Source organism: Crocodylus siamensis, chromosome 5 (genome assembly GCF_052110815.1).
Source record: "Crocodylus siamensis isolate JL-2025a chromosome 5, ASM5211081v1, whole genome shotgun sequence".
NCBI classification, from domain to species: Eukaryota; Metazoa; Chordata; order Crocodylia; family Crocodylidae; genus Crocodylus; species Crocodylus siamensis.
This window is the reverse complement of record NC_143399.1, coordinates 196,708,128-196,729,372: the sequence shown is the minus strand read 5'-3', so window position 1 is coordinate 196,729,372 and position 21,245 is coordinate 196,708,128. Positions and strand designations below refer to the sequence as shown.

General features: G+C 44.8%; 1 protein-coding gene across 1 annotated transcript in view; it reads left to right on the top strand.

Moving 5' to 3' along the window:
• SCN5A (sodium voltage-gated channel alpha subunit 5) overlaps positions 1–21,245 on the top strand; it is a 317,379-nt gene that overhangs the window by 169,323 nt on the left and 126,811 nt on the right. Inside the window, exons 14-16 of the mRNA XM_090047773.1 lie at positions 5,978–6,216; positions 12,044–12,217; positions 13,585–13,941. Coding sequence (XP_089903899.1) covers positions 5,978–6,216; positions 12,044–12,217; positions 13,585–13,941 — 770 coding nt within the window. The remainder of the gene's footprint in view (positions 1–5,977; positions 6,217–12,043; positions 12,218–13,584; positions 13,942–21,245) is intronic.

The following is a 21,245-nucleotide window of genomic DNA, read 5'->3' as shown; positions in this document are numbered from 1 at the left end:
TCCTTCACCACGAGAGTAATGAGCTTTAAACTTAAGTTAGCTGGAGTAAGCACAGCTCAGCCGTTGCTATCGTGAGTGCTCTTTTGTTAGCACAGTTGCTTTGTGCAGCTCAGTGCTATTCTGTAGCATGCCCACCCTCACTCCCACTATGCTGATCCAAGAGGAATTAACTCAAATTCACTCAGCAGTGAAGATTTAGCTCAGGTTGATCTGCAAACAGGTAGGCATTGACAGGTAAAAATAAGATGAAAGATACCACTCCATCACTAATATCACTGCAGCTGGGCTTTCTAAAGGTGCCATTGCATGCGTGTAGTTATGGACCCCTTGATGTAGAGTGGGTAGGCGTGGAGAGGAGGAGGAGGAGGAGGGGGCATATGATACAGAGATAGGAAGTGCCCTGAGTCCATATCTCCTAATCCTCTTCCAACAGAAAAACTACCCCCCCTCAGCCTTCCCAAATATGCCACTGTCCTGCAAAGTGACAGCCTAAAGTCAGTGACTGTGTCTGGTGAGTGGGAATCCTTCCCTTTTAAAATGTTACCTATTGTAGAGCATCTCCAGATGCTAACGGCTCCATCACAAAGTATGCCTCTCTGCTAACTCCCTTGCTAGCTGCTTTTTACAGTAGCTTCTGCGTTGCAGAGCTTCCCGGAGAAATGTCAGTATTCGAGAATGGGAGACTTGATTCTGCAACTGGTTACTTGTGAGTTTAGGTGTTTGTGAGCGGAGTCTGTTTGGGCTAGAGTCACTACAGAGGAGTAGGAGTAGTGCTGCAGCTCTTAGGGGCCCAGTGGTGTGGCATCTTCCAGCCCTGCCCTCCCATGGGGACTCAGGGCCCAATTGCTCAGCCAGAGCTGCTTTAGGGATACCTAACTAGTATTGCCACCGCCTTCACCTAGTGTCCAAACCACAGCCCCTCTCAGCCCTGCCAGTGCCCCCCACTCCTCACCCACAGCCCCCTGCTCCCCCCAGCCCTGCAACGTCTTCTGGCTGTCCCACACCTGTGGGCAAAGGCACTGGCCCCAGTGACTCCAACCTGGCCTCACAGCTCCCTGCTGCCCTTGAAGGGCACCCCCACACCCTTCCCCAGCTGGAGGGGCAGGTGCCTCCCCCACCGTGCTGCAGCCCCAGCTGCCAGACAACTTCCCCTAGCAGCAGGAAGCACCTGTCCCCCTTCACACACCCATCCCATCCACACACCCCTGCCATACACACAGCCTCCCTGGATAGTCCCGAAACCCTTATCCTCCAACCCCTGCCCCCCTTAGGCTTACCTGCATCCAGCTGCCAGGCTGCTCCTACCACCCTGCCTGGCTGCATGCCAACCACATGCGTGTACACATGGAGGCACACATGATGCCCCCTGCCTCCAGTCACCCCTCCCCCCCCCACAACCTCAAGCAGATTCTTGCTAGGGCAAGCCAGGAAGTGCCAGGAAAAACTTCAGTGCTGAGCAGAGCAAAATCCTGGACATCTGTTGGGATTTTAAAAACTGCCCAGATAGAAATGGGAGGATCCACAAAGAAGACATGCCTGGGAAAACCTGACCGTATGGTAACCCTAGTTCTTCCCGCTGCCACTGCAGCCCACCAGAGGCAAACCACCCACACCAGCTCCTGCTCAGGGGTGATCCGTGCTGGGGTCCAAGTGGCAGGGTGCCTGTCTCTCGCCTCTGAGACATGCTGTGTGGGAGCCAGGATTAGGCTCCACGGGGCTGTGCCCAAGCACAGGGGCATGGGGGTCCCTGGTTGGGTGTGCTGAAGCCAGAGTCAGGCTCCATGGGGCTGTGCCTAAGCACAGGGGCTCTCCTGGGCTCAGTGTCAGGGGTGTGTGTACATTGGAGGGCCATGGGGGTACAGCCCAGTGAACAGGTGCCCACATCCCAGGGCTCATGCAGGGGACACAGACATCTCACTTCTCCCCTGCTGCCCGCCTATGTCTGACAGATGGGCAGAGGCAGGAGGCAGGGCTGGGGAGAGGGTCTGTGCTGGCTCGGCTCTGGGACAGCTCAGAGGTGGGACCCACTGGGCGCTTGGCTGGATCAGCCAAATGCAGGCTGAGTGCTAGCACAATTCCCTGTGAAGGTAGGATATCGGGGGCCGCAAAGGAGGCTGGGATGCTGAGGACAGCAATCTAACTTTAATTGATTGGGGATCTGGTGCAGAAGTTTGATTCACCAGTCTAAACTAAATCAGTTAGATCTGAGTCTACGTCGACCCAGGTCCATCTCAATTTGGGTTCTGCCATTGTTAGACTGGTCTAGGTGTGCCGATTTTCTGTACGGTTACGGGTTTAGATGAATTTCCAATCACTTAGGTTTATGTGCAATATCTGTACCTGTCCTCTTATGTATGTAGATCAGCTTTTCTTTGCATGATACAAACCTGGTTTCCTTGCAAAGCTTCATTTAAAAGCGCAACATGCAGGAGAGCACCCCAGCCACTAAGGGCAAAAGACTGTCTTCTGATGCCAGTAGTTGGACATAGCACCTGAGGTGCCTGCCTTACACTATCTTGCAGTGCTCCCAGGGAAAGATTAAAGGACTCCAGTGGTCTGCCCATGACACCCAACCACTGCTGACTCTCTCCAGTGTACAAGCTATCCATTTCCCAACCTACTTTCTGTGCAGCAGAAATGCTGCCTTTCCACTTCACTATTTCTGTTGTGTAAATGCCAAAACATCACAGGCTTGTGATCACAGATACATATATATATACATATCAGGGTGGCATTCTTCTGGGTCCCGTATGTGTGACTGGAGGCAGTCCCTTTGCCACAGAGCAGACAAGGTCAACAGACAAAAGTGACAGTAGAAAAAAAACTATTCTTTCCATGGGGCCATTCTTCCTTTGCCTTTATTACAGACTTTCTGCAGCTGCACAGAGTCTGCAAGATCAGTTCTCATATGGTCATGTGGAGTTTTGACATTTGACTAAACCTTTTTAACAAGTAAAATTCACTTCAGCCTGGTCCAGCCTTAAAGGACCTCAATTTCTTATTTAAAAAAGAAGGGCCAAAATCACAACTTCCCTCCTCCAAATCTTTCATGTCTTTCTTTTATTGAACCAGCTGTATGGCATGTATGGTATGACATAATGGTAGGTTATGGTATGACATAGTGTTTTATGCATAACTGTATTGAATTATTTTAGTAAGTAATGTTTATTCCTACTTGAGTTATTATGGATCAGAAATACTATCTCCATTTTAGTTTTATTAGAGACGGGAGCACTAGCAACACTGATAATTAAGGTTTTCCCAGAGTTTCCATTCCTCTCTGGTTTTAGTTGCTTGAACCTGTCTGCAATTATCACCTGCTGGGTTTGGAAAATTTTCCCTGTCTGATCTTTTCAACAAAACTGATTGATCTGTTTGAACACAAAGAAAATGAAAAAAAAATTTTTTTTCCCTGTTGTCTTTATAATAGTGTTCCAGGGGGAACTGGTTGGGTGTGCTTGAGTCCTGAATCTAGTGGCAGCAGTAATGAAAACAGAAGCGACCAAGGTTACAGAGGAAGATTGGCTGCACTGGAAGTGCACGCATTCAGCTGGTGTACTAATGGCTTGATACAATTCCTAGTACAGTCAATGGGAGAGCTATTTTTTCCCCTTTGCCTTTAAAAGAAGCCACAATTGAGCTGTAAATGTTAATCCACATAGTTAGGTTTTGCATGCTGTGGCCCTAATATGACAAAGTACTTAAACCTTTGCCTATCTTTAGCACATAAGCAGCTCCAAAACCTGAACTTTAAGTGTGCTATTTTTACTGTGTAAAAGAGGAGGTGGGACTTGAATGAACACTGTTTCATTCAGACCTGATTCAGCACGAGTCTTAAGAGCATGCTTAACTTGCAAGTTCTTGAGCTGTAGGACTCCTTCGCAGGATTTAAGCACATGTCTGACATTAAGCATGTGAGGAGGAGTCCTAGGGGCCACATCACACATGGTGCTTATGATGTGTTAACTGCACCTAAACCACAAGCACCCACATGTCCACACAGTCAAACGTGTGGTACAGTGCAGTGGTCAGTGCCTGGGAAGTGAGAGGGGGTGGCACAGCTGGCTCCAGCTGCCCAGAGTGGGCTTAGGTCATAGCAAGCATCACTGTGCAACTGCTCCAAACATGCTAACTTTTAATGTGGCACAGTAATGCTTAATATAATCTAAATAAAACACGTGTTAAGTGTCTCTTGTGACAAGGCCTCTACTTGCATGCTTAAAGCTACGGATATATTTAAGATCCTTGCTGAATCAAGACCTGAACATGGAGGGGCCTCATTCAAGCTCTGCTTCCTTCGTTGTATGGTAAACATGTGCATTGACTGAGCACTGTATAGGACCCTGTGTAGCTGAAACCTTCAGACACCCCGTGGGCACAGTGCTTACATACCTGTAGGAGCTATGTGGCAGGAAAAGAGTGTACTGTGCCATCCTTCCACCCCTTGCCCTTGGAACAGAGACCTTCTTTCATGGCAACAATAACCTATATATAAAGTATGGCAGAAGGTGGACACTGGCCATATCTACACAAGATGCTGACTGGCCATATCTACACAAGATGCTGCGCAGTCACTTAGCACTTGCATGATGGTTCATGACCCATGACACTACCATGCAGTACTAATGAGCTACTATGCAGTAGTACCAAGCGACTGCACAGTCAGCATCTCATGTTGGTGCGGGCAGTGATACTCAAACTCGTGGGTGAAATCCCAATCCCTTTGAAGCCCCATTATCTTGGGTAGGGCCAAGATTTCACCTCCCGGACAAGTTTGCCAGTAGACTCCTAAGGCACAATAACCATAGTTCTGTCCCCCGATGAAGGAAAAAGCACTCAGGATTCACCCTGGCTTAAGAGAAGAGGCTCTTTAGAAACTCGATGCAATGAGTTTGGCTGAAGTTCTGTTTTTATTAGTCTCAAGATCTGATTATATAAGCCAAAACCTTTCAACTGCATTCCGTGCCCATAAAGGAAACCCAGAAAGAAAAGCATTACATATTTCAATTAATAAGAATAATAAATGTGCAGAACATAACTGATTCATTTGCTTTTGTTGTTATCCTATGCAAATTGTTTGAGAGGCTATTTAAATGTTCTGCCATTGAAATAACATGGGGAAAATATGAACAAAACAAAAAGAAAATAGTGATTTTGTGTAATGTTTCAGAAGTGTCTAAGTGACACAAGAGCTAAAGTACCATTTTCACAAATGACTCGGGTACTTATGATGCTTGGAAGATTTAGGCATTTTTACACCTTTGTGAATCCAGGCCTTAAGAATAGAAGTCTTGTTGACTTTTGATGAGACTTGGGCTCCTAATTGTCCACGATAGATCTAAAAAAATAAGAATTTGGCTCCTAAACCCTTAGGATACTTTAGAAAATGTTACCTTTAGGGTCCTGACACCTGAGGTTACTACTGAAAATGGGACTTAGGCAGTTTTTAAAATGCTACTGTGTATCTCAGTCCCGTACTATAGATTTAAATGAGATGCAGGGTTTTTTTCTTTTCCTTGCTATCTAGACTATCTTGCCAAGACTGAAGAGTCAGAATTTAGTCAGGGATGACCCTGCTTTGAGCAAGGGGCTGAACTAGATGACCCGATGAGGTCTCTTCCAGTCCTAGTTTCCTATGATCCTATGAAGAGGGAAAGAAATCTGAAGTAAATTAGACCTGTACCATAGCTCTTTTTTCAGTTTATGCTGCTGAAACTCTGGAGGAGTTGCAGGCTTTGAGGATCAAGCCGGCAAAGTGGTGGGTTCTGGGCAATATGCAAAAAAAAAGTCAATCTCTGCCGAGAGCATTTATAGTCCAGCAGGGTTTTGAAATAGAAGTATTTCCATCTTAAAAAGACAATTTTTGTTGCATTAAGTGAATGCTCTTGGGCTTTCTCTGTGCTGTGATTGTTGTAAAGTATTTTCTAGTCACATCATTCAGTGTAAGTTGACCCTTCTTTTCATGCTTCTCACTTAGAGCTTGAGGAATCACAACAGAAATGTCCTCCATGCTGGAATCATTTTGCCCTTAAATTTCTCATTTGGGATTGCTGTCCTGTGTGGCTGCTAATCAAGAAATACGTAAAGTTTGTTGTAATGGACCCATTTACAGACCTGACTATCACCCTTTGCATTGTGTTGAATACTCTCTTCATGGCTCTGGAGCATCATAAGATGACAAAAGAATTTGAAAACATGCTCAACATAGGCAATCAGGTAAGTGAATTCAAACCCAAACTTACATCTGGAGTTTATTTGCTGCTCTTTCATGTTCTGAAGGCCTCAAAGTATTAGAGCCAAAGGGTCTAAGAACACCCCATTCTGGTGTGTTGTAACCACCAATTTGAACAACTTTTGTTAAGGGAGGGTCGCACTCTTTAAGTGGTTGCCATCCTAGGCTTTGAAAGAAAATGAAGGGAGAACATGTAGCATTAAGGTAGCACATGCTGTTGCTCATTTAGAGTCAGTGGGAGCATCTACGTGAGATGTTTGCAGAGAAATTGCCTTCGTTCTGCAGTAAATGTCTCAGTGGGTACACCTGTGGCCCTGTTAGGCCACAGGAAACTAATAAACTCTGCAGTAAGGTAGTACTTGTAAATACAAGTGCCGTCCCAGCTGGTTGGGGCATGAGGGTGCCTCAGTGCAAGGGCTGCCTGCTGGCTTGCCCCATGCTGAAGCACCCTCATGCCCCAGCCTGTCCCTCTGCAGCACATGGAGCCGGGTCAGGGCAGCCTGAGGCTGGCAGGCTGAACCCCTGGGCCCTCTGCCAGCCGAGGCTGCTCTGGCCCTGCTCAACATGCTGCGGTCCTGGTGCACTTCAAATGGCACACCTGGGAGCAATAAACTCCGCTCTAATATATGCTGGAGTTTATTGCTGTGAATTAATTGCACGTGTACATGTGCCCCATTAAGCCTAATTTTACTGCTGTTACTAACAGTTTTGCAGGGGTATCAATTAAAGGAAATAATGAAAGAAGGGGTTTTAAGGGTTTTTTGGGGGGGGGTTAAGATAATTAAGAAGCAGTGATCAACAAGCATGAGTGATTCATAAGTTAAAGACGGTGAACAAGAAAAATATGACACTACCTTGTACAGAACTAAACTGGAGTTAGATATTTTTTGTAGGGATGTGATTACCAGGATTTTCAACAATATCTAATGATGTAAGTTTCCCTAATTTTCTGGCTCTCAGCTAGAGGTGGTTTGCAGAAACATGATTTTCAAGAAGTGCTCAATATACCCTGGTTACAAGTGAGGACTAGCTAGATTACCTCAGATTCAGAACTCACAAAACTGAGGTACCCAAACTCCCCAATCTTTTCGAAAACATTGGTTGTATTCGGTAGAGTAGGCAGACAGTCCTTGTGGACTGCTGTCTGGGAGGAACTTCCTGGATTTAAAGCATCTAAAAAGGGGTTGCAAACAGTTATTTAAAATAAGAAAGCCTGTGTGTGTCTGTTCATGTAGATCCAGCAATGCGGACTTGTGGGGCTGGTCCACGGAGGCAAACGTAGGTAGAAGCCAGAGACGCACGTCCCACAGTTGTCCTGTCTCGTAGAAGCCGTATAGAAGATAGATAGGTCTAGGATTTTCACATGCTGTTCCTTTTACTTATCAAATCTGCATGTGCGATCTCCCTCCAGCCAGCACTGATTTCTCTGCAAGTGTGATGGGCTTTTTGTTTTGAGGGGTCGCCCTTTGCAGCTGTGATCAGAAAGGATCTTCAGGCTACCTGCTGCCTTGCTCCAAGATGTATGTACTTGCTCGTTATGGGAAACACCAGATACAGCAAAGGCTAAAAAATTCTCCCCGTGGAGCTATGTGCAGGTCCCCTCAATACACTATTGTGAAAGTGCCTCCTCTCACCACACGGCCTCGGAGAACCTGCTGCCTCCCGCTCCTCGTATTCTGGATAGATGATATTTCTGCTCCTTGCTGGACATTTGCTAATCAACTTCTCCCCTTGCCAAGTCACAGACAGTGAAATTTTAGACTCTCTCAGTCCTTTGATCAACATGACTCCCACCGTTCTGCGTGGGCTGAGCTTGGCCGACCTGTGTGCAGCCAGTCTGAGGAGCAAAGAAAATAGAGAGAGAAAAAAGAGAAGCTGAGAAGCAGTGTCACGTATCTGCTGTGAGTCACCCTGCTCTCCAGTGTCGGGAGATACTGCTCTTGTCGGTGCCGAGGTGAAAAATGAACTGGGCAATGAGGCTGCCCTCCTTGTTAGGCGAAGGACAGTTTCTTCAACCATCCTGACCCTTTTTTCTCAGTTCTACTCAACCCAATCCCAGCTGGTTTGTTAGTGCGGATGGGCACATGACTTCTGAGGACAGGTTGAGGGAACTGGGCTTGTGTAGCCTGGAGAAGAAAAGACTGAGCGGGGATAAATAACATCCTTCAACTAAATGAAGGGTAGTTTTGCAGAGGCTGGAGCTGGGCTGTTCTCAGTGGAGGTAGATGACAGAACAAGGAGCAATGGTCTCAAGTTGCAGCAGGAGAAGTTTAGGTTAGATATTAGGAAGACCTTTCTCACTAGGCGGATAGTAAGGCACTGGAACAGGTTACCCAGGGAGGTTTGAACTCCACCCTTGGAGATTTTTAAGACCTGGCTAAATAAAGCCTTGGCTGGGATCATCTAGTTGGGGCTGGTCCTGCTTTGAGCAGCAGGTTGGACTGAGGTCCCTTCCAGCCCTCATTTTCTATCATTCGAAGATGGGCAAGAAAAGCTAATTCCATTCTGGAGAGGATTTCAGTGTACTGAAATCTGGATTCCTTCCAATTTATTTTAAAAGCCTAAAACTTCACTATCCTCTACGAAAGGCAGTGGAGTCACAACACCCAGGGCAGTCTGCCAGCCTGGGTGCCCCTGAGCCATGGACCATGAAAGTCCTGGGGTCCCTGGCTCTGAGACCACGTGCCAGCGAGGCTGCCAAGAAGCACGCAGGTGGACTGGCAGGAAGCCTGGCTGGCTGGCAGACAGGACTCCAAAAGCAGCCAGGGTCCCAGTGGAGCTGGGCTGAAATTGAATTATCCCCGTGAAGTCTTTCGACTTCTACAAATTAGCATGTTCAACCAAGATACGTTTTATCAGATTTTTCCAACCTATTGCAGTGATTAGCATGAATTAGTAAAAACTCAGTCTGCCTCTCATACCCTTTCCCTTGCAAGTTCTTAAAAACAGACAACTTCTACTCCTCCTTCCTCCCCACAAAATCCAGAAATGCTAGCAGCTCACTACTGGTTTCCCTACGAGTATCCCTCTTGAAATAATTATAGCAGTATTAAAAGGGAGGAAATAAAAGGGAAGAAAAGACCGGTGTTCCTTTCCTCTAGAGAAATCTCCTTAGGAGAAACAAAGACAAAGAAATAGGTGCCCTTTCCCTCTCATTTATAATGAGGGAGATTGTGACTTCTCATCTAACACTTCTGAGAGTCAGGCATTGAGGATCTTCAATGCTGTGAAATGATTTGCATTACTGAGTTATGCAGCATTTTGGTATTCTTGTGCCTCTCACACTTCTATATGACGCCAGGAAAAATATTTGAATCGCATTACATCCCTGCAGACTTCACTTGCGTCAGACTACGTGTACTGAGCCTCTTCTCCAACACCAGCCAGCAGGTTTTCCCTATGTCTCATCCTTCCAAGAAAGTTTATTTGATATTAATCAATAGTAAAGCTGAAATGTTAGAAACCTTTTGCTAAAAGGAAAGATTTGAGGTGAAATCCTTGCTATCACTTCTAGTATTACATTCAGCCAGAAGAAGTCCCAGTATCAGTGGACTTCCAGGATACTGGTTCACTTCCCCCGGGAAGTAATGTTGCCAGTCATTGCCATAGTCCACATCCTACGGAGACTACAGGTACTCTTCTCTTAACGTCATCGTTACGTTCTTGAAAAATGCGACTTTAAGCGAAACAATGTTAAGCGACTCCAATTATGTCACAGTAATTACCTACTAGCAGGCAGCGGCCAAACAACGTTATAACCGAACATTGCACGGCTTTAAATGAGCACGTTCCCCAATAGATCAGCAACATAATAACACAGCATTAACCGGGACGACATTAAGTGAGGAGTACCTGTACCAATTTACAACCTGAAAGGCAAAAGTTAAGTAATAACCCTGCTGAATGGTTAGCGAAGGCAAAATCTCTTGTACAGCGACAGCTAGTCATGTTCAAAACTTGCCATTAATATACAGACAAATTCCTTGTTGTCTCTAGAAGCTTTGATATCTTACTAGCCTAGGTGTCTCCCCTTGAAAAAGGTATTGATTAGCATGATTTAGACAAAGAAACAGTTCCTCCTGAGTCAGCTCTCAGCACGGCAATTGCATCTGGTGCTCTCCACGATATCATCAGTTATTGAGTTAGTAACCTGGGTACAGTTTCCCAGACATCCACTATTGCCTTGTTTACTGCCCTAATGGAACGAGGAGCTTCGTGTACTGGACTCCGAGGTGTCTCTAACAATCGTGACTCAGAAACTGTTGATTTGTTAGTAATCGGAAACTAGGCTGCCTGGTACAGTATCACTGCTGGAGACCATCAGGGCTGAAATACCCCAGGATGGCAGCCCAAACAGCGATGAACAGAGACAATTTATCTTTGCGATCAGAGAGAGAGAGGAGGCAGCTGAGTTATGAAACTTTTTTAAATGATTGCTTGGAAGTCTCTCCACCTCTATTCGCTCTTGATTAAAAAGTAAATATTCCATCTTCCTCAAATGCAGGCCTCGGCCACTTGCTGCTTAGTATTTTCCTTTTATACTCTTATGTCAACCTCCCTTGTCCTAGTTTTCCTAGTCACTGGTACTTGGATCCTGTGAATCCGTCTCGCGGGGGAACTATGGTAGAGACTCAGGACACTGTTTCTTCTTGTGCATACATTGCTGTCTAGATTTGAGCCTCTCTTTTGATCTGGAGCATGCATTAACATGAAAACAGAACAGATGCCATCCCAGCTCACAGCACAGGCCCATCTAGCCCAGCACACTGTCCCTCCCAGGGGCAGAGTGTCAATGCACAGAGTATGCAACCAGGTCAGACCCAGACTGATCAGTCCCTGCCCCTCTCCCACATAGACTTTATCATAAAAGACCCACTGCTGCAGTACATATGTGCAACACATGACACGTTTTTAAGACCCAGAGCTGTATAAACCAGAGGGCAGAAATAAAATTAGTACGTGGATAACTGCACAGCAACATACCACCTCCTCTTCTGAAGTGTATTTTTGCCCAGGTACTGTGTGCTTAAAGCAGTTATTTGGAGAAGATTTTAACCAGACTAGACCTAGCTCTCCCACACTCTTTGTGAATATGGGTTAAAAGCAGCCGCATCCCTTAAAAGCAGTTTCCTATCCACAAACAGCCTTGCCCCCACATTTCCCCACTGTAAGTAGTGGTTGCATATTATTTTTCAAAAAAAAAAAAAAAAAAATGCTCCAGTTAAAAGAGTCTTGCCGTGTAACATTTGAACTGGGTTATACATAAGCCGTGCGTTCTCAAGGCACTGTGAAGAGAAAATTGCTGTGTCTATTCTTGAAAGAACAGTAAGACTCAAATTAGAGTCCCCGATTGCCAGCGCTGCCAGCAATCACCTGAAAGCGCATTGCCTGGGAGTGCAGCAGCTGCAGAATCAAAGCGATGCCACGACAGGTAGACCGCAACCCCGGCACACCTCCCCTCGGAAATGGACACACGTAGCCTTTTGAAAAGGTACCTCTTGAAAAGGCATCTTCTTTCACTTCATTATTCATACTTGTTTGTATGATAGGTGATGAAAAGGAGTGCTTCAATTCCCCAGGTACAGCTTGTTCCCAGATGTTATTGCATGTTTACAACAATACCAAATATCACTGTAAAAAGAGCAGACAAACCCAGCCTTGTAATGCTGGCAATACATTAGACAGGAGGGAAGAACTTGGCGGTAAAGTGGTGTTGTCTCTGTATTAAGTTCACAGCGTCTGTTAAAAGAAAAAAGAAAGCCAGGAGATAATGTTTATAGGCTGACCTTGCTTCCTGTTTCCTTTCCCCAGGTCTTCACTGGGATTTTTACAGCAGAAATGATCTTCAAAATCATCGCCCTAGACCCGTACTACTATTTTCAGCAGGGCTGGAATATTTTTGACAGTATCATTGTTTCCTTAAGCCTGATGGAACTGGGTTTATCCAGCATGGGAAATCTGTCCGTTTTACGTTCTTTCCGACTGGTAATATGTCCTCTTATTCCCTTTCACAAAATAGCAACCTTTCTATGAATATAATATCTCGTCTTCAAATCACATTCACTGCAAAAGAAATGAGTTGTTACCGGCACTAATTATAGACCATAAGCCACATGGAATTGCTCCAGATTTACATCAGAGTAAAAGAGAGCAGAATGTGTAGCAGTCACTTGTGGCACATTTTAAATGTCTGTGATCCCAGTTGCAATGAAAAGCCCGCACTTTTATAAAGGCCTGCATGGTAACATGAAAGTCGATGGCTGATCAATAAACCGAGATGCTCCAGAACTAACGACGCGTCACTGAAAAGGTTGTTATGCCTTAAGCATATTACAAACATGCCACTCCATTTTTAAATGTTGTCAAAAGTAGATGTCTGCATTATTCACAAACTAATTCTTTTTTTAGAAAGTAACATAACATAGCATCTGCCTTTCAGGGAAAATCTTTCACTGCCGGCTCCTTTGTTTTGTGCGGGCGAGGGCGTTCCATGAATGGGAGAATCTGTTGACATGCTGGAACAGAAAAGTAGTTTTCTTGCCAGCCTGCCAACTGTGTCGCACTTCGTGTCCCAAGGTATCCATGCTCATCATTCCACCCAGGATATTACTTAAAAAAAAAAAAAAAAATTGAAAGACCATGACAGCCAATGCTATGTTTACATTTTTTAGAAAGACTTTTAATTTCCTAAATTTACTATTTGTAAATATTTAATGTATGAAAATGCCAGTGTATGGCCTGCTGCTGCCGGGGCCTGAGTGCTCCCTGCAAATTTCTCAGCAACCCCTTTTCGGCTGGAATGAAATTACAACCTGTATAGGTTAGCATGAGGGCTAATCACCACTTAAAACCATAACATAGATTTTAAGTGGGACTTAGGCTGTGCAAAGGAAAACAAATCTAGCAGCATCTTGCCATGGATTGCTAAGAAACAGAAAGGATATGCTCCCAGCCATCGGAGGGGTGAGCTCTGAAAGGTCCAGAGAGCTTGTTTCCCTCAGAAGCCGCAGTACAAAAATCAGTGTTAAGAACTGGGTTGTCTTTCCATACCCTTCCTCCCCCAGCGAATACAATGGTAATAAATGATCAACTAAGTCACAGCTACCTGGTCCCTATGTTGAATGTGTATTCTCCAAAAATCCTTCTGACTATCCTGCAAGAGGCACAATTTTTCTTTTAATAATAACCATAGAGCAAGTCTAACGTCGACTGCTGCTTCAATAACCCACACCGCATGTTGTTTCAGAGTCCTTCAAATGTTTTGTAATTTTTTAACCCATTTTAACAGCTCCTTGCCAGAAATGCTTGTTGGTTCTCTAAACTGACATGAAGTTTTTATGTTCTGTTCACAGCTGAGGGTCTTCAAATTGGCAAAGTCCTGGCCAACCTTAAATACGCTCATTAAAATCATTGGTAACTCAGTGGGTGCCCTGGGGAACCTGACCCTGGTTCTGGCCATCATAGTCTTTATTTTTGCGGTGGTAGGAATGCAACTTTTTGGGAAAAACTACTTGGATCACGTCAGCAAGATAAGCTCCACTGGTCGTTTGCCACGTTGGCACATGAACGATTTCTTTCATTCTTTCCTCATTATATTCCGAATTCTCTGTGGAGAATGGATTGAGACCATGTGGGACTGTATGGAAGTAGCTGGACAACCATTGTGCCTTCTTGTCTTCTTGCTGGTCATGGTGATAGGAAACCTAGTGGTAAGTCTTAAAGATCTTCTTTTGCCCTTTTTCTGTTGTGCGTGTGCAAATGTTCTCCTTCTCCTGCCTAATAGGAAACTGCTGTCCCCTATAGTCCAAAGTGTAATCCCAAATATATATGTATTTCCTGGAAAATCCCCTTTGGCTTTACACCCCCACCATTCTTCTTTATATCCCAAATACAAAGCTGTACACGTAACTGGTTTTATAAATATTAAACAGTCATTCCTAGAGGAGCATCAGCTTTTACAGTAGAGAAAACGGAATTGATAATAATGATTTATTGTTCTGAAGTCCCACAAAAGCCATTTAAGTGGAACTTAAGTGATTCGTGGGTCTTACTCGATGCAGGAGTGATTTTCACCTTATCTGTCTCTGTCTCAAAAGCAGAACATAGGAACCTGACAGCCAACACCATCTTTGCATGGGATGCTGAACGTGTGCAGCCTGCTTGCTTGAGGAAGCCATGGGTTATGTTAACAGTGAAGCTACTTGTTCACTTGGTTTTTGGGTTTTTTTCTACTAGGCTATCCCAAAAGCATGGGTTACATTAAGCTCTGAACTTATTACAGTTGCCTCTTATTTCCCTGTTGATATCTTATGGAGCACTGTGCTAGCTTGCAGTCATGGTGGAAATGTTTTGCGTGTTTAGCTTACGGAGCCTCTGACATTGTGCCTCCGATGTGTTGATTATCTATATCAGTGGTTTTCACCATTTCTAGTCTCAAGGCACCCCTCATTAGACTCAAAGCACCCCTCAGGAAATGTTACTTTCATGTATAGTTTGACTTCAGAGAAATAACTTTCACTGCTTGTTTGACTGTGGAGAAATCACGGAGCAATTCTTCTGTTGCAAAGAACATAGAAAGCCCACCGCGGGTCTGAATGTTTTTGATGCTCTGGGTTCCTGTTGGAGATCTCCGGTTTGATCCTGTGAATCATGTTTGCACATCTAACAGTGCCAGTATTGTGCAGCAACTTTAAAAGGATCTCGTAGCACCCCTGGCACCCTGGGTGAAAATCCCTGGTTTATACGGTGAGCGGTTGAGCACTGCTGTAAAAATAGTGGATTTTGCTCCTGTTTGCTTTAAATTAATAATTTCCAGAACTCAGTGTTTTGGTTTTAAAGCTCCTAGTACAAGATACCTTGAACATGGGGAATGGATTTGATATAAATGCTTTCTTCTGCTTCTGTCTGGAAGCTGAATTAAAATACAGAAATCAGATTTATATTGGGGGAAAAAACCTGACAGGAAATACAGGTGTTGTTTTATGATTGTAGACTGCAAAGCGATGTCAAGATTAAAAACAGGGTTTGTAAAAGTAACAGAATAGTTAAAAACCTCCCATTTTTACTGGTTTTCCTTTGGAATTATCTATGGCCAGAATTGGGGCACAATTCTTTTTTTTTTTTTTTTCCCTGCAAATCAAATATACTTCTCTCTTACATTTTTCCAGCAGCAGCTGGAAAATTATTCTCTCCCTCCAGCTCCCCATCTCTTTCACCCAAACAATTGTTTTGTTTAAACAATGAGCTCAACTGAAAATCATACCCAGGAAATACTGGGGAGAACATTAACCTTTAATGCATTAACGGTTTCAATATCCATGCAGTTTGTTTAGGAGGGGAGTTACCATTTTCTGTTGATATTACCACGCGTTGTGCATCCACCAACAGTGCGCGTGAGGATCAGAAAACAGAAATCTGATCCAGACGAGATTACACTAACACTATATTTAAGGCTGGAGTGATTAACAATAACCCTTTCAAACATAAAATCAAATGCTGAAAAACTCTGTCAGAGTGAATAAGCCCAAGGTCCCCAGCCTACAGAAGGGAGAAATATGAACTTTCTCATTTTCATTTAACAATTTAGTAGGCATGTGGTAGCTGCTAAATAAATTGGAAGCAATTATTGTAGGTTAATTAGTTCAGAAGAGACAGAAAGTGTTTTGTCAACATAACAGGACAAGGCAAAATTAAATAGACCGTCAGATTCTGAATCATGACATTCATCAAAGTTAACTGCATTATACACAGATCTCGCCATTCGGGGCTTAGCTGCCAAGTGAATGGAGGATTATGGGTCCTATTCTTCCGCTGAAATAAATAGCAAAATTCTGGCTGACTGAAGTGAGAGCTGGATAGGACCCTATCGGTTTTTATTCTCCTGCTAAATAGGATCAAAGTTGTAAAGAGTGTTTGTAATGTGGTTAGCTTAAATGAATGATTTATCCTTCGGTGAGAGAGGGCTTAGGTTGGGTTTGGATCCTAATATGTGAGATCTGTTTTATAAGGGATGCTAAAACACTGCTTCTCAACAGTTTCTCCTTACCTCATTGAGATGTATGTTTTTTATCTGGGTTTCAGGACTCTGTTCTGGAAAAAATATGTTTATTCAATTATATCTAGATTGGCCTTGAAATTCTTCCTTAGTCTGCGAGGGCAGGGAGAGGATCCTACAGCATTTCTCCCTACTTAGTGGATTTGCATGTGCTTGAAGATTAATATATTTGAATAAATTGGTGCCTCAACTAAAGATCAGAGCCTCCTTCCCTGTTGCAGTGTTCACAGATTTCCTTTATTATTGATTCTGATATTTCCAACTCAAATCAGAGGTGTATGAAAAACTGTAGGTAAGGTGATTCCAGTATAATTACACAATGTGTTAATCACCCTGAATCTGGTATATTGTAGAGCCTCATATCTGTAAGCCAAGTACACCTTAAAGGCAAGTGAAACCTAGTCCTATTCAAGTTTATTTGGGCAATGTCCTGTGTAGCTTCATGCTGCGGTTTAGCTATTTTTGGAAGGAACTCTGAACTGTGCAATTTGTTAGGAATTCCTGACAAATAAAAGTAAAATGAGTAACTCCTAATTCTTCATGGTACGGGGTACAGTTGTGCTTCCTGAAAGGTGTATTGGCACATTAGACTAAAGACAGCAGTGTGTAAAAACTGCATTAACCCATTGTGTCTTTTGATACATGTGTGTAAAAACTGTGAGTACATTAGAACTACAGACCAGTCAGCCTCACCTCAGTCCACAGAAAACTCATGGGGCAGGTCCTCAAAGAATCCATTTCTAAGCACTCGGAGAAGAAAAAAGTGATCAGGAACAGTCAGTATGGATTCACCAAGGGCAAGTCATGCCTGATCAACCCGATTGCCTTCTATGGTGAAATGACTGGCTCTGTGGATGTGGGGAAAGCAGTAGATGTGATATACCTTGATATACCTTGACTTTAGCAAGTCTTTTGATACGGCCTCTCACAGTATTCTTACAAGCAAGCCGAGGAAGTATGGGTTGCATGAACAGACTATATGGTTGATAGAAAGATGGCTGGATCATTGTGGTCAGTGGGTAGTGATCAATGGCTCGAGGCCTAGTTGGCAGCTGGTATCAAGTGGAGTGCCCCAGGGGTTGGTCCTGGGACTGGTTTTGTTCAATATCATCATCAAAAACTTGCAAGATGGCGTTGAGTGCACCTTCAGCAAGTTTGCAGATGACACTAAGCTGGGGGAGAGTGTTAATAGATACACTAGAGGGTAGAGCTAGGATTCAGAGTGACCTAGACGAAGTGGAGGATTGGGCCAAAAGAAATCTCATGAGGTTCAACAAGAACAAGTGCAAAGTCCTGCACTTAGGACAGAACAATCCCATGCACCAGTACAGGCTGGGGGCTGACTGGCTGGACCTGGGGGTGACAGTGGACAATAAGTTGAATATGAGCCAACAGGGTGCCCTTGTTGCTGAGAAGGATAACAGGATACTGGGCTACCTTAGCAGAAGCATTACCAGCAGATCCAGGGAAGTAATTATTCCCCTCTACTCTGCACTGGTGAGGCCACATCTGTAGTTCTGTGACCTGTTGTGGGCCTCCCACCATAGGAAGGATGTGAGCAAGTTGGAGAGAGTCCAGCAGAGGCCAACAAAAATGGTTATGTGGCTAGGACACATGACTTCTGAGGAGAGGTTGAGGGAGCTGGGTTTATTTAATCTGCAGAAGGGAAGACTTCAGGAGTATTTGAAAGCAGCCTTTAACCTGAGCTAGACTGTTCTCAGTGGTGACAGATAACAGAACAAGGAGTAATGGGCTCAAATTGCAGCAAGGGAGGTTTAGGTTGGATATTAGGAAAATCCTTCTCACTAAGAGGGTGGTGAAGCACTGGGACAGTTACCCAGAGAGGTGGTGGGATCTCCATCCTTGGAGGTTTTTAAGACCCAGCTAGACCAAGCCTTGGCTAGGATGATATAGTTGGGCATGGTTTTACTTTGAGCAGGGGGTTGGACTAGATGACTTCCTGAGGTCCCTCCTAACCCTAATTTTTCTATGATTCTATACCTAGAGTGGGGTTAGCAGGGTACCAGCCCTGGGTGCCAACTAGAAAGGGGCATGTGAATTATGTCCCAGGTGTCTTTGTCCAGCCATAGGAGCCAGCCAACACAGCCTGCACTAAGCAATGTATCTGGAAGGCAGGGGGCAAGTGAAGCAGATAAGGGTGCTCCCCACCTCCCCATCCTGGGAGTTGGCACAGCCCTACACCCAATGGGTGCATCCACATGTGCACTTTACTGTCTACACATACACCACTTTTAGGACACAATAAATTAATTAACTCTGCCGTAAGATAGTGTAGCTGGGGACAGTAATATCCACTGTGCTGCAACGCATGTGTAAACAGTGATGAGGAGGGGGCCAGACTCCTGCCAGCTGACTAGCCACACGACTCCTTAGGGTCAGCAGCCTCATACTCCCACTGGGCCTCATACTTCAGCCAGCCCCTCTGCCACCCTATGCCATCACCTGAGTTGGCCCCCTGCAAGCCAGGCCTGCTCCACCCAGCTCAAATCACTGCTGTCCCAGGCACACATGTAGACACTGTGGGTGGGAGCAGTTTACTCTGGTGCAAACTGCACTGGAGTTTGTTGCAACACATTAATTGTGCATCTAGACGCACCCAGTATGTATGAATGGAGGGGGAGTGGAGGAAAGGAGCTAATATGTGGTATCAGGGTCAGTTTCCAAGGACCCAGGCCACAAGGAGTGCAGCTGACACTGCTACAGCAATGCTTTCCTCCCTCAGTCTACAGTGGTTGAAATACCCCCTCCTCCCTCCCTGGTCCTGGGTGCACAGTGAGCTCAATGCCTCTAAAATTGAGTTTTGCTTATTGCTAATCAGCTGGTGTTAGTCATCTGGGAAGCCCTGAACCCTAGTACGTGGCCCCAAAATGATGTACTGTCTAACTGTCTTTAGTGCCATTATACCGTGGGGCTGTCATCACATTGCCTATCAAGTGTCACTGAATGCTACTCTGGAGGGTAAAACTAAAGCAGAGCTACCATGTAACAGATTCTCGCACATTTACCAGAAATAGCTTCTGAGGCCTCTAACTGTATAATTATGTTTACTGTAAAAGTTTGCAAACGAGTTGGCATATTTCAGAGAGAAAGGTAGGGCGCTGAGGTTAATAATGCAACCTATAGACAAATGAGTTATCCAAAAGAGATATAGTAAGGTCTGTAATGAGGAATTGTCTCAGCCTAGCTGCCATTATTAAAAATGTACTTGTGTCTTATGTCATGTTATGTGGTCAGACACTAAGGCCCTGAGCCCGATCCCACCTCCCTCTCAGAGAATGTCGTAGGATGGATTTGGAAAGGCTGGAATAAATGCGTTACACATTGGTATAAGTGACACACAGCAGGCAGAAACAACCGCCTCCCAACCCCCTTGTGTGGAAAAACACTTGCATATCCTTCCAAAATATTCAGTTCAAGAAATGGCAGGCTTTTGGTAGGTAATTCCCCTTCGCTTGGAAGCTGCGCATCCTGCCATTAACAGGAGGCCATCAAGTGACGCCGGCTTCCCCCAAGTCCCAAAAGGACATTGCCCCTTTCTGTACCAGCAAGACCTGGTTTCACTGCTGTCTTTCCTCAGCCTCTTCCCACAATCCGGGGATCAAAACCATCCCAGGGTAGTTAGTGCTTAATTAGGGAAACCTGTCAATTTGCCAGCAAAATAAGCCTAGGGAAAAAGGCTCATCTAACCAGATGTTTAGGGATTTCCTAGTTACACTGTGGCCCTTTTTGCAACATCTTAGGCCCCAGCATGTGGTAAATAGCAGAGGACCCTCGTAAAGCCTTGTCTATTCCCTTCCTGCAGAAAGAAGGAAAGAGAGTTAGCCAGTCCCAGAATAGGTATATCCTTGTATCCCTGGAGCAGCAGATACGCCCCCAAAGATCCATGATGGCTGGAATCCAGGGCTAGGTACAGACATTACACTTTTACTGGTGTAAGTGGTCTGAAACTGGTGTATACCCGTAACAGAACAGACGTTCAGCACACGTAGGCTGGTTTGAAAATGGCAGAACCTGGTCTAAGGTTTGCCCCCCTTCCACCAAAGGGCAAATGTGTGTTTTGTTCGCTATGGACCTAAACTAGGCCACTTTCAGAAAACCGCATAACTTAGATCAATTCCCTCCTGGCCTTTTTGAAAGTCTGTACCTAGCCCAGGAGATTATGCACAGTTCCAGACACTTTGGGAAGTTAAGTGATCTGCCTTCCACGCTAGGAATAGTGGGTGCCAAAACCCTAATGACATTAAAAAGGAATTTGATCTGTTTATGAAAGGGATTATCTGACATGGAGGCCTGTAATAGCAGGGGCCTGGACTCACTGCCCCTCAGGACCCCTTCCAGTCCTATATCCCTATGATAATTGGAGTGCCTGGCAGCACAGCTGCCCAGGATGGTTTTAGATGAGATTGAACTAGCCTGCTTTAGATAAGCCTAATGGAAAGTTTTCTGTTAGAAAAGCCAGATGTGTCTGCAGCCTGTTGTTTCCTCTGCTTCCATTTCTCAGCCTTGAATGCATGTTCGTCCCATTTCAACATAATATGATGCACAGCTATGACATGCTTGGGAATCTGGAAATGTCAGTGATCTCGAAACAGAAAGCCCAGCCTTCTTCGCATGCAAGTTAGAACACCTTGCAGATAAAGTACCCGCTTAGACGGTTCCTTGAAGTTATTATTTGGAGAGGACAGTGGTAAATTAAGGTTAAATTAAAATGCTACAGGCTCTTAAACTGGTTTGATGCAATAGTAAGCTCAGTGGGCCTGATTCCTTCCAGAATTACTCCACTTCTATTTCTTTGTAGGATAACACCACTGATAGAGTGGCAAGAAACTGGAGCGACGTCATTTGTCAGGCCTCACTTGCAGCAATGTCAGGAAAACCAGGCTCAAGTATAGGGCATCCGATCCAAGCATCGCTTTTCAGCTCCTGTCCCCAGCACAA